General features: G+C 35.0%; 1 protein-coding gene across 2 annotated transcripts; it reads right to left on the bottom strand.

Annotated features, from left to right (window-relative positions):
* Positions 1-753: 753 nt before the first annotated feature.
* LOC128232112 (noelin-3-like) lies at positions 754-17,629 on the bottom strand. Of its 2 annotated transcripts, XM_052945478.1 has the most exons (6): positions 17,523-17,629; positions 11,180-11,316; positions 4,778-5,004; positions 3,193-3,432; positions 2,286-2,450; positions 754-1,858 (listed from the first exon to the last, which is right to left on the bottom strand). In XM_052945478.1, exons 2-6 carry the CDS (start codon positions 11,308-11,310, stop codon positions 1,233-1,235), a joined length of 1,389 nt encoding a protein of 462 aa, XP_052801438.1. In that variant the 5' UTR covers positions 11,311-11,316; positions 17,523-17,629; the 3' UTR covers positions 754-1,232. The 2 variants fall into 2 exon arrangements, with proteins under 2 accessions (XP_052801438.1, XP_052801437.1); XM_052945477.1 differs by lacking the exon at positions 17,523-17,629 and having other exon boundaries at positions 11,180-12,211.
* Positions 17,630-18,785: the final 1,156 nt, after the last annotated feature.

The raw sequence follows: 18,785 nt of genomic DNA, 5'->3' as shown, positions 1-18,785 counted from the left end.
TTAAATACATTGGAATTCGCTTGCTCATAGTTACAGTGTAGCTTGCAATCAATGTATGAATAATATATATAAAGTGACGAAGGCTAGCAAGAAATTGAAAACCAATAATTTGGTGAAAAAATCTCGGTATAATTGGAAATGCCATATTAGAAAACCACCAAATGCGTTGTTGTACGTGCAGAGGCAATATAACACACAATGTCGCTAATATATTTACATGTTTATTCCGATTTAAGCTTCACAATCTTTGCGCTCATAAGAAGATATACTTTAAAAATATCGCCCTTAGATTTCAATTGTTATTTTTGTTTGAAAGTTTTTGTACAATATTTTGTTGACTATCTTGTGTGTTATTTTGTATTGGATGCGCGCGCTCGGAAAATAAGAAGGAAGTCTTGAAAATCCAACAAAGCTGTGTTTTTTTACTTTGGACGTATTGTTGTCTTTTCATTTCAGGAATGCATTTGATTGGTCTCGTTTTTTATAGGTGTTTCCCTCTTCGGTCGCCGAATTGTCTCCACATCTGTGTGCTTAATAATTATGCTTTATATTATTAAAGTAAATATGTGTATAAAATTATATTCAATGAATTAGAACTCTTTCTTTCGGTGCATGCTCTCCATAAGAAAATGATTTAGTATGTTTGTTTAATATACTTGTAGATTAGATAAGATGTATAAAGTTTATTCCTATACTGACTACTGAAAATATATTTATGTGTAATAGAATTGATGGACGATAAACAGTAATTTAAAGCCCTAAAACATTCTTCTTCTTCTTCTTCATTTATTTTATTATATTCGATGGGTTTCGTACACAGGCATACATGTAATAGCAAATTATACTTAACATTGACAGCAACAAACATTTCGAATTTGCATAACAGCATAGACGTCTATGAAAACCAAAACAGTGATTAAATAAAACAATTAATGAATCACTATTAAGTAACAATATCGAAATGTTCAATTTTTGTGATATACACTCGTATTTACATTTTTGTACTGATTTAAGTGACTATAATCTTACTGAAATAGTGTAGAATAAATTTAACATTTGATATATAAATCTTACACTATACAGTTAGTATTTTGATATGTACATCCATTCATTGGCATGCACTTGTTTGATACATGCCATATTATCGACTATAAAGTGTTTAAGGCTCCGCAGCACGTTTCAAAACAATGACTTCACGTATATGATTGCATATAACGACATTTCACATCAGTCTATGGATCAGAATCATCTACAAACGACACGGGAAATATTTCCACTCGACCGTTGTTCCAAGAATACAAGGCTTTATCGGAAGGGTTGTAGTCAAGTGCATACACTTTTGCATAATCTCCACTCACTGAATTCCTGAATGGTAATACCCCCGGTTCTAAAACCTTCCCTCTGGCTGTGCGTGTGTCAAACGTGTATTTGATGAACGTAGGAACTTCGTCGTATGCGTTAGTAGCGTACAAAATGCCACATATAATGAACGCATTACCCACGTGTTTCTTTGTTATCTCAGTTACCCACGTGTCCTCAAACGACAAATCTTCATTAAGTTTACTAATAACAATACAACCGTTTGATGAGTTTGTTGCATAAATTACCCATAAACCTGTTTCGTCAATGGCAAAATCGATGTCACTGTTTTTGCCCGATTGGTAAGGAAATGTGTCATGTACACCGACATGTTCAAGCTGCCTCTCCCCTAGAAAGCGAGCCTCTGCGAGACTGTACTTTACTATTTTATTGGTGAACATTTTCTGGCAATACAGTGCATGCTTAAAAACCACGTGACCCGTACCCACGCAAGAGAAAGGTAACGAGATCGTTTTGTCCACCAGCTCGAACTTCAAACCTGCAAAAGGGAACAGAAATATAAATAGTGCAATCATAATCCTAATTAGACGACATTGCTTAAATATAAAACTGATTGATAAAAAACAACAACAAAGTATACATCGAGGGATAGAAGCGATGTTATATCCGATATTTAGTATCACTTCAAGCTTGTTCTATTTTGTCCCTCGATATAGGCTGTTTAAAAAATAAGTCGTTCCCACAAACAGAAAAGGAAACGTTTGTCACTTACAACCGATCCCTCTATATAAGCTGTTTGAACTATAATTAGTATACAAATTCCGGCCCGCAATACGAAAAAAGGATACACATTTCACAGCATCGACCAGCTAGCTGTTAGTGTCTAACAGGAAATCATGTATATCAATTTATTCATAGGATATATATATAGGAGGATTGAATGTACCAATACCCAGTTAACTTACTTCTAATTGAAGTGTATTGTGATATTTCGTTGATGTTTGTGAAGCTGTACATGACCCAGATCTTTTCTGGCGTGTAGGGGTCGACCATGATCTGGCCCTCGTCCACACCACACACAACACTCATGCCCTTGTCGCTAATCTTGCGGAGTTGTTGCGGACAGAAAACTGAATCGATAAAAAATGTAAGCTAAAGAGAAGCTCCGTATACGAACTTTACAAATATGTTGGGCATAACCAAATAAAATCTAAATGTATTTAAATTGGAAACTTAAGTTATACATCAACCTTGTTTTGTATATGTTTAACTTTAAATGTCACAAACGTTTATTTTATTTTTTTGAAAAACCGATAGTATTAACTTTCGTCTTTATTACAAAATGCTCTAAATTCATGCATTAATACATACAAAAAACTCCTCGTATATATCAACGGAAATGATCAGTAATTGATTGATTTAAGAGCTATGCATGTTGTCGATATGTTTAATGAGGCTTATTTTATCCCGTATATTTATGCCGTAATACAGCATCATGGGTTCGACAGCAATCCTTGCCAGTGATAAATTGCGATAGATGCGCTCTCCTAGGATTATTGGTATATTTCGACTGATGTTGATGAATAATGTATATTCGATGAAACCTAACCGAATGGACCAGAACGCACAAAACTCCTTTGGGTACGAAGAGAGATTCTGCTTCTTTTAAGCACGAATTTGAAATTGAATATTTCTATTAAATTAATTGCGAACTGTCTACAGCCGCATGCTGACTCTTTACGGATCACTCTTGTACACTTAAGTGTTGTGTTTTTTGTTTGTTTTAAATACAGTCTTAAATCAAGAAACAGTTTGATTGTTAACTTAAGCTTCCTAAAATTAGCTTTTAAATATTTTGACGGAGTGTGTTACCTGTCTTTTCACCAAAGAAGGCACCATGCTCGAATCCCCCGGGCATCAATTTGGTGATGTTATAGAGAGTCTGATTCATGACGTCAGCCCTGAGGTCAAGGACGTCACCAATACCACGTGCCCCACGTGCAGTATTCATGATAGCGGTTGTGAGGCGCGAGGTGGTCCGAATCAGTTCGTTTAAATGCGTATTCTGGGAGAGTAGGCCCATACGGAGGAAATTGTATTGGTTCTGTAGGGCTGAAATATACAGTATTTGCTTTCAGTAAAAGCATTCAAAAAGCAACACATTAGTCATAGAAAAGCTATATTACTTTGTTATCTTTATGCAGTTATTAAGCCTTTCTTTTGGAACTTAAATCGCAATTAACTGCAAGAGGTTTCGCAATGTCCAATATGCAAATAGCAACACTGGTGACTTAAACGCCAGATCTCCATAAATTGTTATACAAGTCTGATTTTGGCTACTTAAATCCGAGAATATTTCTCCGCGTGCCATTTCTAACGGTGCACTTATATTATTATCGGTCAGAACATCATCGGTCATTATTAAGCTTATTTTTACATTCATTTAGATCAGAAAGAGATGTTAATAAAACCTTTCCATGACACAAAGGCGCCAGGTTGCTGTAAAATGCTTCTTCCAGCGAAATATGAATATTTCGAGTTGGAATTTTGGCCCAATATGTAGCCCACATTACATTATTATTTCACGTTTTGTTTGAAAAACGATACATTTGACTGGTAAAATCAATTTGATCAAATTGCAGCTGTCAAATCAGTCCTATAATAATGTTGGAAAAAAAACAAACATACACACAAAGACATAGAGGAAATGTTTTATAAGAAAACGCATGAAGTGATCATGAATGCCACAACAAATCGTTACATGGATATATCAAGATGAGCAGTAAACGCAAGGTCGAGTATTTACGATGGCTGGAAATCTGTATGTACTTTTGTTTCAGATCTGATTGGCGTGTAAATTGACATCATTATTGTTTAAATGCTTGTGTCGCCGTGTATGCTATCAATACGTTTTGAAATTAATAATTCAATGGTTCACTTCAACGCAATTGTCTCAAAAGTTATTTTGTCAAAGATGGCTTTTACCATGTGTTATGTACGGAACTTCTTTTAGAGCTAAGTTTTTTTTTCTTACAAGCATCTGTTTTATTGTATAATAGCCACAGAAAACGTCAATACAGCATCCATTTTGATACCTTGCCTGTCAACATCTAGATTGGTTCGATTGTATTCTCATAGATAATAATTTTTCTTGTCAGCACTCTTTGAACAGTTTTATCAGATCAAGAAATATTCCGTGTGGTTTTGGAATGGTTTACTTATCTTAGAATTCAACAAAAACCTACGGCAATCGTAATTCAGATTTATATAACCAATGTTTAGAAACACACTAGAGACATTATTAGGAGCATTATAAGATCCGCACTAAGTAAGACCACATATATTTTGTATATCTTTTGTTTTGTGATACTCTATATATTATATTGGAACGGACGTATTTTGACGAAGAATGGCTACTTTTATTTCATGTCGCTATATTTACAACCTTCACACTTACCTGCAATAATGGCCTCTCTGACAAGCTGGGAATTTATCTCATGCCGTCGAATGGTGTTAAAGTCATTCTTCAGCTCTTCGTCCCCTCGCTGCAGAAGACTTGTCAGATTGATCAGGTTTGTTATCTGCAGGGAAAGGTCCTCGCGAACCTTTCTCAGAAGCTTGCTCGCCTCGTTCAGTTTCTTAGTAGCCCGTGCAGCCTCATCGTTCAGGGAGGAAATACTGGACCTTAAATGTGAAGGAACTTATTTTATACACAACTAAGCGGTTATAAGTTTACCTTGTCGCCTCTTAAGCCATCGCTAAATAATGTGTCCTGGTCCTGCGCTACCAACCCAAAACCACGTGTTTGGAAAATCTGTAATAAGCTTTAACATATTTTAGTGAACATACTTGAAAGGCTTGTTCTGTTTCTGTCACAATGTTATATAAGAGGCTGCTTTGTTATGTTGCCCCTCGGAATCTGCAGTTTTCAGGACTTCTTTTTCAACACGCTGATCGGCTTGCATCACCTTTTGTTTCGTCTAGCAAAAACAAGGATTAACTCTCGGAAGAAATACGGAGAAAGCTCAGTTGTCAAATTATCACTGCATTAAAATAAATGTAATTAAATTTCGCAATGTTACCATTGGAAACGCAAACAAAGTTATCACATTAGATATTTTTAACAAACATCTTTTATATGGCAACACACACTAATTAGTTTATCTGAATACCAGTAATGACAATGCATGTTCTTTGTTTCCATTTCCATAAGGTAACATGAAAACTCTATTATATGATCCAATGTTATAAAACACTATTATGTTACATTTTGGTTTTATCAGATATGTACCAATACCATTTATACGCATGTTCTTTTATTTCTATTTCTTTCCTGTTTCGTTTCTAAGACCATATCTATAAATGCAACGAAAGTAAACAAAAAGATCGGCAGATAACACTGGGTTCAATACTTGATGTTGAATGCTTGTAATTATGGGTAATATGCTAGCTTATTCAGTAGAATTGTATGCTTCCAAAATATCTCTTAAATTCTGGTTTGAAGTTTGGAATCCTTCCGATGATAGATATGTAAAGTTATGCTATTATATGTTGAAACGGTATTATAGTTAAGGAAATGAAAATTGGGCAAAGTTATGATTTGAAATGGGTATAAAAATGGCTTGGGTTATGTTTGTGGAGCCCGGTATGTACTAAATGAATGTAAGTTCTAAGGGAATATGTAACTAGAATTGCAAACATTGCTACGAATCTGTTCAGAAATTTAACTAATGGTGCGTGTATGTTAAATGTTGTTTAAGTATAGACACAATATGGCAACTGTTCTACTGTTTCGTAGCTGTTTGGCAAATATGAGATTTTTCATCGCATCGTCTTGCGATTGAACACAGGCTGACATTTTAATTTGCTAGAAAACGTTTATTAATTTATTCATGTCGTTAAATAATGAAGAAGATGGAAATTATTTGTTAACAAACGTCCATTGTACACGATAATGATATGTTCACATACCATCTTTATTGTATAATTGCCCTAAGTTGTTTTTGTGAATCGGGCCTTAAAGTTGTAACCGAAAGGTGTATGCATTGATTTTTGTGAATACAGTAAGATGAAACTAAGTGCACAAAAAGTATTGCATTTAATACATGTCTTTAATACAGTGTTTAATACAGTATTGTCATATTATTGCTGTAGTACCGATTTTGAATTACTACTTAAGAGTATCCGATTAAATGTATGATTTAAGCTGTAAACATCCCAGCTGTGTATATTTATTTTGTATGCATATGTGTTCATGCGCCTTCATTCAATAAATGTTTGACACATTAAACCCATTAATTTCCTAAAAAAATGTGATCTTTAAATACTCTTTTTTGGAAGCATTTACAAACCGTTGCATAACACACGACTGTTATAAACCAATGTATTTCATACCTTAATACTCTAACAGATTGCGTGATTCAATTCAAAACTCTTAACTTTATCTCAATATCTAACCTTATATCTAAATTTAATATTCATGCGAAAAGCTACAGAAACAAGCTCGGTAGCAAAAAAGGTTTAAACATAAACCCGGTTTAATGGCACTGGGACTAAACGCCAAAGACATAGAACATAAAATTAGAAACAAGAAACAAACAGATACACATCTCAGTACGGTTCGCGCATAACAAACATATAAGGATATATTTTATGGTCGTATTGCAATGCATTCAAATAACATAAGGTGGTTTAATATAAATGTTACATTCCTTACTCGCAAGTGGTCCAGAACAATACATCTAGAACTAGAATGTTATTTTCAATACAATATACGACAAGAGGAAATTTCGATTTAATGGTCTAGTTAACGCTTAATGTCGTGGAATAATAACTGTAATTCACTAAGCAACGTCACCGAAATTTTCTTGAAAGCGTATTCCCAATGAGATCGTAACTTCTCTCCATGAACAACACTGATAAATTATTCCTTTTGGAACGAAATGAGATTGAAGCAGATACTCTTATTAACACTGGGATGGTATCACATTCTTTTTGACAATTACAGATGTCTAAATGCAGCCACAGCATAACTGTTTCAGGTCCTACATATACCTTTAATCAGTGTTTTGTTTAAAATCTTAGTTTTTCGAAACTCAAAAGCTCATCAAAGTATCAAAATTGTGCCAAAACACCTTACTTAAAACTGTCCAATCAATTATGTATCTATTTTTTTGATGATATCTTTGCAAAGCAAAATATTTGAAAAATTGTGACTTCATTACTGGAATGACCTCATTGTTGTTACCATTGTACCCTCACTTTTACTTCATGCAAATAAATTCCTAAAATTGAAGAAAGCCACACACATTACAATAAATTGTTGATTCGATTTTGCCATTCATTTGGGCACAAGGCTTTTTGGAGCTAATATGTTTTAAATAGAGCACGAATGACATTCTAACACAAACGTGTTTGACTGGCTGGCTTGCAAAAGTATTTAGTGTGTTTTTGGATGAGTTAAAATAATATCAAGAACCGTATTTGCTGCTTTTCCAACTCTTTGGTTTGCAAAATGTGTCTTTAATTTCTTGACCGGTGTGCATTTGAAGTCATGCATGATTTTGTCAATAATTATCAAATAGTGGTAGTAAAATATACATCTTATGTTTCTCCTAAAAAGTCAATGCGCTAAAACTGGATACGTATAATAAAATGGAAATTTACCCGCGACCTCAGGATTACATCATTTTTAAAATATTGTTTTAACACATACTAAGCTGTAAAAGAATTACATGACGTTACCCAACTGGCAGTTTTGTCGTATAATAACACTTGCTGGTTATGATCACTTAATAACATGGTTCCCCAGACTGTTCGTCTACTTCTATTTTCACTCTCTCGTGATGAAGACGATTTTCAAACGATCCCCTTAAATTACATTTTCTTCAAGCAGACGGTGCAATATTAAAAGTCAACTTCGTATAGGTTAACACATATAGGTGAACATTATTTTCGACTTTCGCATGTATTCTTTGGATCGAAACGAAAGTATTATATTTTAAACCATGCAATCTCACTACTCAGATAGTTAAAATTCAGTCTAAGTTCTTACAGCTGTATAAGGTGTTAAATGACTTACTTGTTAGCATTTTGCACTGTCGAGTGATGTAAACGCCTATACTACAAGTGCTGTTATTAAAGTTTCTTAGCAGTAACAACTTCATTCAATAAATTAATAATGGCAGAAAATTGAATTTCGATATATTGGGAACCAGCGTTAACTTCAAAATTCTAACATCAGGGTGGAATATTTTAGATTTGATTGTATTTTAACAATGCAATCCTTAGCCAAAACTTCAACAGGACGACATTTTGTAAAACGATGCAACAAACTGTTTCGAATTTGTAAACCATTTCATGGCCGGATGAGTTGGTTTTCTCCGGGTTCTTCGGTTTTCCCCCACAACACAAGACCACACTATCGCGCAACATCTTGCTAGCTCGAGTGCCTAAGTATAAGTTATCATAACTTTGTTAACGATCGTTATAAAATATATTATGTTTAAACTATTTATTTTGCTCCATGCATCACGTATATTTCATGATTTTTAATGCTGCTATTTTCACCCTTGAGTTTCCTTATCCAATAAAATTCTTATAGCGTCTATGATTACATTCAAATATTGTGCAATGTTTTACGAGGTAATCAAGTTATTAAATAATAATTTTATTGAGTTATGAAACAAATACATTCTGTAGCATGCCAACTTTGTTCAAGGTATTTAATGTCAAAATAAAACCGAGAGATAACTAGTGCACAGTGTTGTTAATTTTATTTAACTTCGTTTAGTAATTTTAGATTTTATACGCTATGTATTTGCGGGAAAATGGAGTACAGGGGTTGGGGGGATTGAGTATAAGGGGATATAAGTTCGCAACAGTGGAACCAAGAGGTTTAATTCCTACGCAGTACACACTAAAGCAAGGTCAATAACCAATCTGCATAGTTTCATTGAAATTTTAGCGTTGTTTCAGAGTATGGCTTTTAATACAGTGTGTTTGTTGAAATGAAAGATGACTTAACTTTAATGCGTCTTAAAGATACAATTTCTGCCTTTTCCCGACATCTCAATGTCATATTTCAATGTTCAAAGTTTTACATTCACTATCTTCCATTAGTCTGAGTTATGCTTCAGACACACTTTGTTTAAAGAAAATGAAAGTCCATGGAGGAATACTTGTACGAATGTGACGTGCTTAAAGAGTTAATATTCCTTGCTGTGTAATGCTTCCTATGTTATCTTTCAACAGTGTTCAAAGTTTCACTCAATTTATTTCAATAGTTACCAAGTTACACTCTTGACAATCTTGATCATTCATCATTTAAGGGGAGACAACTCTGCAACAATTTGGCAAAGAATTACAATTATTGTTACTGCACGTTGTTTAGTTAATTCTTCGAGACATGCACTGGACAAATAAGATACTTTATAGCTTTTTCCTCCCCTTTAAGAGGATAAGATTTTTTTATTCTACAGTATTCCTTTGTTAAGTCGTCTACAAAGTATTCGATTATCATGGCACCTCTGCGTATCATTAGTGCCTGATTATAAAGTGCTTAACTTCGCACTTTCCCGTGTATTAGGTAAAATTGGACTAGAGCCAAAATCAAATCAACTGGAAGACTTACAAGTAGTAAAGTGCAGTAAAGCATCAAAATAGGACCTCTTTCACATAAAAGGACAAACACGGACGTCAAACATTGACTGTGATCTAGTTTAGAGACAAACTAATGAACACCTTACCTAACAAACATTCAACAGGAGACACAGCGTCATACCTGTGATGCTAGCATCTATCTATAGCAGAAGATGTTAAAGCCCCCGAGGTACGATGAAATCATTCACAGAAATACATTAATATGCATACATCTAACGTGCCAACGAAAGCGCCATGAACTAGCTGAAACTAATCTGCAGAAGAGCAGACATATTCTAAAAAGCACACGCGAACGTCTTAAGGTAACTACAAGCATATATCATATTATGTTGTTTTATCAAGGCTGACAGTCATGCAACCACCAGGCAAAGTAAGTATATGTTCTGGATGATTAACCTCAGTCGAGTAGCAAAAACTATATTGTCGCTATACAGAAAAAAAGGTATCGCATCAATCATTTCCCTTACAGCCGCATATTATGTTGAATTCATTTGAAAGAAGTTAACAAATAGAAAAAACGAATAACAATCATGTAGACACATAACTGAAGGGTGAGAGTGACGTAGTGGTGTAGATGTCCGCCACTCACCCAAGAGGTTGTGGGTTCGATCATCACTAGGGGTTCTTTTTAATGGCCCCTCAAAATGGACATCAATACTGGTTTCTACCTTTCGAAACTGAATCGAGAGTGATTCTTTAAACTATCAGTTTTATAACTAACGAACTAAACGAAAATAGTATAAACGAAACAAACAAGCATAAACAACCAAATGTGTTTTTTTTTCAACAGCAATAGTTTAAATTTTTTAATTTGTATTTGGTGCGCAGGACAAAAATGAGAAGTTTGAACTTTACCGTAACAATAGGCTGTGTGCTAGTACACAAAACTAATGTATTGTCCAAGAGAATTATCAATAGTGTTTCAACATGCTTGCACATGGGACTGCTCAAATGAAATGAAACATAACGTATGTACCAAATGTCACGTATGCATACTAACAAATTTTGACGTGGTACTAATACACATGCGTAGGGAATGCTGTGGTTTGGGAAGGATACCTCTTAAAGATAGGATCGTTTTTAGACATTTTTTAAGAATTAATTATTATAAGCAGACCCCTTCTTGTAGCACAAACATGTAGCTACGCCAATTCATATTTTATTTTACTACAGTAGTATTAACTGTATATTACATCACCTGTTGAGTTGGAATATGACGGGGGTGTCCGCGGGGCTGGTCGTTTCCCCCGTTAGAAGCGTGTTGCCATGCTGGTCCACTATGTGAAGAACCGCCCCGTGTCCGCACGTGATCTTCACGCGGTTACTCATGTCGTACTGGAACACACATTTCTCCGGCGCGTTAACGTTCACCTGCGCGTTACTGCTTAGCAACAACAGCAATAGGAAAGTTACTAAGCTTAAACCCATGTTCAGCTTGTAGTTCGCATTTACCACTAAAGCCAAAGAAACACACTCAATCACTATAAAGAATATTCGTCTATTAGTCCACCATGAGTTATAATTTTATTTATTCTTAAACAAACCTTTATTTACAAGTATATTTTCTTATGTAATTCCAAATCGTTCATTTGTTAATTGCCAACCATTCTATGACTCAAACCGATTTCAGTATTACTCTATATTTTTTCTAAAGCATTTCTTTACTAAATGGACTCAAACTCCACTTTATTGTTTCATTGATATTGATATTATATTTCCACTGACATAGATAGCAATCCACAAATTTCCTTTATAAAAACCTTAACAAAACACGGTTGTTTCGCTGTGTGCACATTACAAGGATGTTCCTATGATACCAATTTCTTTTACTTGTTGTTCAGGGCAACATGTCAGTCAAAATATCCGTCAGTCTGAATATAAAACCGTATCTCTTGGAACAATAAATCATCCCGAGTCGCACAAGTATAACTCCGCGAATCTATCCATAATCTTATATTAAATCTCCGTAATGTTTCATTCAATTTGCTACCCTGTCCGACAAAACATCGTATTGGAACGCCGAATCAGACCTTCTCATGAATGCTCCACCGTAGCTCTAGTGTTGTCTCTGACAATTCCCTAATAGAAAACAATTTTTGGCTTGACTAGTTTGTGTTTATTGATTCATGTTCGGAAAAAGTTCCGATCTTTAAATAAAGTAATAAGATTATCGGTCAACTCCGTCATATATATCTCCTGAAACTATTTATTGTGAAACTCATGTTATCATTTGAGTTGTTTTATTGCAAAACAAAGTACTTCGGTTTTCATATAAATAAAAGACAACATTTAGCACTGGATATCGATTCAACTCATTTTCTCGAATAAATAAATAACAAGTTATCCAATGAAATGCACACGTGTGACAATGTTTTGTTGGTTAACAACCAAGTTAGTTTCAATTACACTAAATTATGAATTCGTATAAAATCTAATTATAAAGGACGCACGCTCTTGCGTTATATTTAAATATGCTGGCGCAAAAGTTTTTAGACATTTTGGAGACGAAATTTTGTTGAGGAAAGGTTAAGCGTGTTATTGTTCATCGAAAAAATAAATAATTTTATGTGTCTGCTTCGAATACCGTGGAATTTATATGTTGAGTACTATAGTCTAACAAATTGTTTACACATTTTTCTAATACTATGTATACAGTCTTCACAGACCAGAATATGACATAATATGGTTTGCTTCGAATATATTTTCAAATTTGTAATTATTGATTAATGTCGAGCCAAGTATGATGTTACACGCATGTAAAATAGTTTAAACCTTCAGTGAATTCGTGTTTCCCGCCATTTATGATAAAGCTGTTTTAAGCGTGTGTGGTATGTTTGCTGTATTTGTACGTGTGTGCCTCTCATTCAGGGTCATTTGGGCCCTTATCTTGGGTCTTTAATCAGGGTTCATATTTGAAAGTTTGATTACTAGGCTTGCCCCTGTAGTTTCATTGTATTATTCAAATGAAATTATGAAAAACAAATTAGCATCCTACTTGTTTGTATTCTTTTATTGAATTCTGAATGTAACCAGTGTTTAATGTCAAAGCTGCCATCCCCACCAGAAACCTAAACTGTAGGTCAAAGGTCAAACAGGAATATTTGTCTTTATATTAAAGCATGTATCGTTGATAGTATTTAGTTTGATCTGTATTCCATTTCTGTTAAAAAAAATTCTGATATCATGATTTATACATTAGCAATAAAGGTATGATGTTCTTACAGGTAAAAGGTTAAAAGTGCAGGTCAAAGGTAAGAGCACACATGAACGGACTGTGGCACACACATGTTAATGGATTGAATTAGTGTATACTTTTTTATTCTTTGTTGATTGTGAAAGCCATATTGTTATCTTAATACATGAACTGATACAATGTTAGTCAAAAACGAAAGCAAACACCAATACTGGCCCGAATCAATGACTGTTGTGCGAGTTAAATTGAACACACTTAACTTTTATTGTTTTCATTTAAAACAGTATATGCAATTTGGTTGATATCTTTGGTATCAAAGAGTACATTGAGAGCAATCACTGATTCATGAAGTTATATTCCTCCGAAAGTGTCTGATTTATTGGTCTTTACACTTGGGAATTTTGGTCGGTAGCTTTTCACACAGTAAGGTGCCATTTCAGCGGTATTGTAATATATTGCTTTTGGAACATAGCAGAAAGTTATTAATTATGAATGCATCAAAAGTCCGTTTCTTGTTCTAGGACAGCTTTTGTGAAAGCAATTGCTTGCATGCTGCCTATGAATATTTCAGGCTTTGACAAACAATGTAATTTTAGAGGATATTAAGTATTCGTTATAAGAGCTTTAAACGGCACAATTCTAGGAATTGATAAATACAATAATAGGCAAATCAAGCAACACTGACATACACAAAAGTATTGAGGGAAATAGCCTGATGGTATATATGACCGACTGTATAGTTGTAACGTTTTTGCTGCCCCAAACATCAGTGTTGGTTTTAAAGTGTGACTCCTCATTTGTGGACGGCGACTTATTGCAATGCAAATCAAGTACACATATTATCGCGTCAGGACACGGCATTTTACATGTGGAAATCGAAAGAGGTTTGCTTCTGTTAATTAATAGAAACATGCCTTACGATAAAATGACATTCCATCTAATCAGGTATTATTGCAAATGTTTGGTCACCACTAGTTTGAAGGAAGAATTGACTTGGAAGACATAATCAAATAGCAGCATCTTGGCGTTGCCTCAGTGTTTTGAAAACAAGTATTAAACTACTACGTTTCCTGAAAGTAATGATAAAAGATTATACTTTATGTTAAAGTAGTTGCTAAGAGCTGTTTGATTACCTAGCTTCAGGTATATTTTCATATTAAGCCCTGAGCATGAAAACATGGTTGTTTACTGCAATCAGATTGGACTTAACCCAAAATAAAGGTCGGAACGCTTATATCAAAATGTAAAATCAATTAAAACCCTGGCAGATGATCTTATAAATAATTTATCGCCCGCACCCATCGTCTGTTAAGTACACAAAGCCCCTTCAGGGACTCATTAAATTTGAAAACCAGATGAACAGCTTTTGCATGAGATCACGAACATTCGAGAGATAGAAATAGCGTGTGCAATGCTTGCAGTTTTTAGGCTTGTCTTTATGTTGCTTTGTAAACCTTCTTTTTTGCATGAAAAAAGGATATTTAGGTTGTTCGTACATTGACGTTGATGCATGCTCAAACGATTTGAACAGGTAGTAACATTTTATTATCCCAAGTCGTTTACCAGCGTCAGGCCGTCGGCATTCAAACAATAGGAACACGAATCATCCGAATTTTATTGTATTGTTCACGTAATACACATGTGGCCTGACATTTGCACAACTTTCATGATTGTATTGTTGCCTGTAATTAGGTATTCCGCGTGCCTCAGTTTCCATGTTAGAAGTTAAATGTTGTTTGCAGCACCTTTTGGATCTTTTCCAGCCTAATCAAGTTTTCAGTAAAAGAGTGCTAAAAGTGGTATGGTCGCCTGATATATTAAAATAGATACAGTGCGCAGACATTTAAATTCGAGAACTGAAACTCAACATGCCATGGTGATGAATATTTGAATGGCTAACCGTCTAAGAAAGACAACTCTAACGGGTCCAAATGTTAGAAGTTCCAAGTTTTGTTCGAAGAGTCAATGCCCATTTTGGATGAAAGCAATGTAACACGAAATGGAAATTATATCAAAACAATGTACGAATGGGTCTGTAATATTATGATCAGCACAACCTTATGATACAAAATAATGATTAAAAATAATCAACTGATAGTGGAGTTTTACGACCACCAAAGGCAGACAGACATAGATAATCCAGCAACAAACTTAAAACGTATCCGGCTAATTTATTAACTGAAAAATCTCAAAGAAGCGGTTTTCTGTAGCTTTTCGCATTGATATTAAAAAAAAAGTGGGAACATTAAAATACATAGAATAAAAATACTGCACATAGTCCAAATAGTCCAGCAGCCAAATGGCTATTTTTGGCTGAACCTTGCATCGGAGTATATAGAAAATGTTTTTAGCTATTTAAGTAGTATAGACCCCCTAGTTAAGGACTCCATTTGATGGCCTTGCGCCATCCTTGGGGTAATCGAGATATTCAAGATGGCGACCAAGATGGCCGCCAATTTTTACCAAAATCAACAATTGACTTTTCCTTTTGTGTCAATGCCTTGATTCTAGTGCAAATCAATACTCTTGTGGTTTCTGAATATGAAACAATGAAATCTTAGATATTCCACACCATATTAAGGCCACAATGGCGTCCAATATGCCCGCCACAGTACATGTGTGCAATACCTATTTTAGATAATAAATGCATAGTCACATATTTACCAATATGGCGCCCAACATTAGCTTTCGTAACAACTGAACTAAAATAAATTGGTTTACTAGTAATATAAAATAAAACAAGAGCGTCACATGGCGATCGCCAACGCTCGTTCGTTTTTAAAGTTTTTTTTACATGAAAGGGGGACATAACTCAATACCTTGAATTGTTTTCTTCGAAAAACAGACGAGGTTACTAGAAAAAAATAATATTTTAAGTTGCGATCAATGATGTACTGAAAATGATCTTTGCTTTAACCATTAAAAATACATGTAAGCTGAATAATTGTATTTTATAGTATCAAGTTATTTTAATAGCAAATGTGGAAAGAATCATCAAATAAGTGGTGTTTTAAATTGTTTTTTTTGTTTTGTTTTTAGTTTACCTGGACAATTATCGGCGTGGATGGCGCAAGACGTTGATTGGCCGCCGTAGTTTTGGAGGGCCCAGTCTATCATTGAAATAACGGCATCTGATGCGTGTGATTTGGAACCGTCTTTTATGGAAGGGATCATCCGCCAGTAAATGCATGCTGCTTTACGACAATTGCTAGTGCATTCGTTTAAATCGTAAGTGCCTTCATACAATTGCTTCGTTCGTGTTTGTGTACAACTTGTAGTTTCCTTCATTATATTGCTTAGTGTCTATGTCTACACGGTAAATGACAGATGTTAACTGTTTACTTTTTATTGACTATTGTGTACTAATTAAAATACAAGAGTACAATTTAACTTCTTATGTTATTACTAATAATATTTATATAATGTAATAAGTCCATTAAAAGCTAACTTGATTATACATCAATCAAACATAGCAGTATGCATTTGCCAATTAGCAGATGGACGAATGCATCTAGACGAACGCAACTTAATGAATGGAACTAAAAGGGAACCAGTAAATATTGGTATCCGGCAACAGCAATATTAAATAGGAACGGTAACCAAATGCTGGTACCCTTTTAATTCACGGGAGAGCACTCTCGCGACTTTTGCTACGGTAGTAGTCAACAGTAAAGAGGTAATGTATGACATTACCTGACCCTAAAAATTTAATACTGCTAGATGTTATTTTCTTCTGATTTTTTTTCCTGGATGTTTTTATTTTTAAAAAGGCTATCGTGGGTTTCACTGTCTTAAAGCTGCACTCTCACAGATTGACCGTTTTGACAATTTATTTTTTTGTCTTGGAATTAGCCAATTCTTGCATACATATCTGGAAACAAGTGATATTAGACTGGTGACATAAGATCAGATCGCAGACTTTCAATTATATGTTAGAAAATTATGTTTTATGTATAAAAGTGTTACTAACACTTTAAGAAAAAGCGCCACCACTAGGGCAACAGCGCCACCACTTTTATAAATATGTGCATTTTTCCTTTTTAAGAAGTGCTTATTAGTTTTGTTGTGTTCCGGTATAGGTACTATACATAACAGTTTTGGTTGCATGCGTGAGAATGTTCTAACGGGGTGTGTAAGCACCGAAATGTACTTGCTATGCAATCAGATTTCAAAATATGCACAAGTCCGATTCGGGAGAAAAGATCCTGGCACAAGAGTTTGCACAATAGTGAAGCGAAATAGTAACCAGCCTACAGTAGATGTGTTCTTACACGGTACCACATTCTCCGATTTTCGAAATATGTCCGTTAAATGAAATTATCAAAGATAAAATATAAGTCATACTCACGTTTGTTCATGTAAACATAGGGCACAGCTCCACCACGGAAGTGTCGACAGCTCTTTTTCTTTGCACCACCGTAAAGTGGTGGAGCTGGCGTTTAGAGGCCGTGATATTGAGATGTCCAAAATATAATTAAGACTGGCAATAAATGCAAGCTCCATGAGTTGGTCTCCAGTTGGTCTTTAGTTGCTTGGGTTATAAATGGTTGTTTGACAGGGAGGGCAGTCAAAAGTTTGGTGAACATCTGTAGTTATGGGGAGCTGCACTTCAACTGCAATTAAGAAAGTCACACATTAAATTTTCACCGGGCTTATGTGTCAGGCAATATCCTCGGGGGCGGATCCAGGATCTGACTTTAGAGGGGGCATACCTTATGGGCGCAACTTTTTGATATGCGCCCCACCCTCAGGACCATTTTTTTTGGTTTAAGGTTTAGGCAGGGGTGTTTGGGGGTTCTCCCCAAGATAATTTTAACAATTTCTAGTCCGAAATGGTGCATTTTTGGCGCATTTTATTACTTTTTTGTCTCCGATATTGTAATAAAAAGTTGACTTGGACGATTTATAGGGGGGGGGGGGGCAACCTCCCCTGCCCCCGGATTCACTAGTGATGCTGATAACAGATTTCTAGTATACATGCTTTGGCTGTCCTAAAGCCAGTGAAGGCAAAGCAATTGAAAATTTGAGTGAATGAAAACACATGCATTGATTTCTATACATGACAGCCAGGCGTACATAATTTCTTGCGAATGATAGCACAATGCTCATACTTGGATTTTGTTTGATAGCCTCAGAAATTTCAAAACATGCATGTTTTCCTTCGAAAATTGGACAAAATCTCACCGCCTAGCAGACAACACATTTCAAATTCAGGCCGAAACGCAGATTAGAATTTGGATATGTGTCCAACTCAGTACCGAATAAAACATCCAGGAAAAATAATCAGCAGAAAATAGCATCTAACAATAATAGCATCTAACAATATTAAAGTTTTAGGGTCAGATAATGTCATACATTACCTCTTCTAGATATAATTTTGACGACTCCTGCACGAAAGCTGTTGACTGATATCGTAGCAAAAGTCGCGAGAGTGCTCTCCCGTGGATAAGAAGGGTATCAGCATTTGGTTTCCATTCCCATTTAATATTGCTGTCGCATGATACCAATATTTACTGGTTTCCATCTAATTTCATTCGTTTAGTTGCGTTCGTCTAGATGCATTCGTCTATCGTCTATATGCTTATTGACAAATGCATACTGCTATTGATAA

This window comes from Mya arenaria, chromosome 4, assembly GCF_026914265.1.
Source record: "Mya arenaria isolate MELC-2E11 chromosome 4, ASM2691426v1".
In the NCBI taxonomy this organism is placed as follows: Eukaryota; Metazoa; Mollusca; class Bivalvia; order Myida; family Myidae; genus Mya; species Mya arenaria.
Note: the sequence above shows the minus strand (reverse complement) of the source record. Positions and strands in the feature narration are given on the sequence as shown.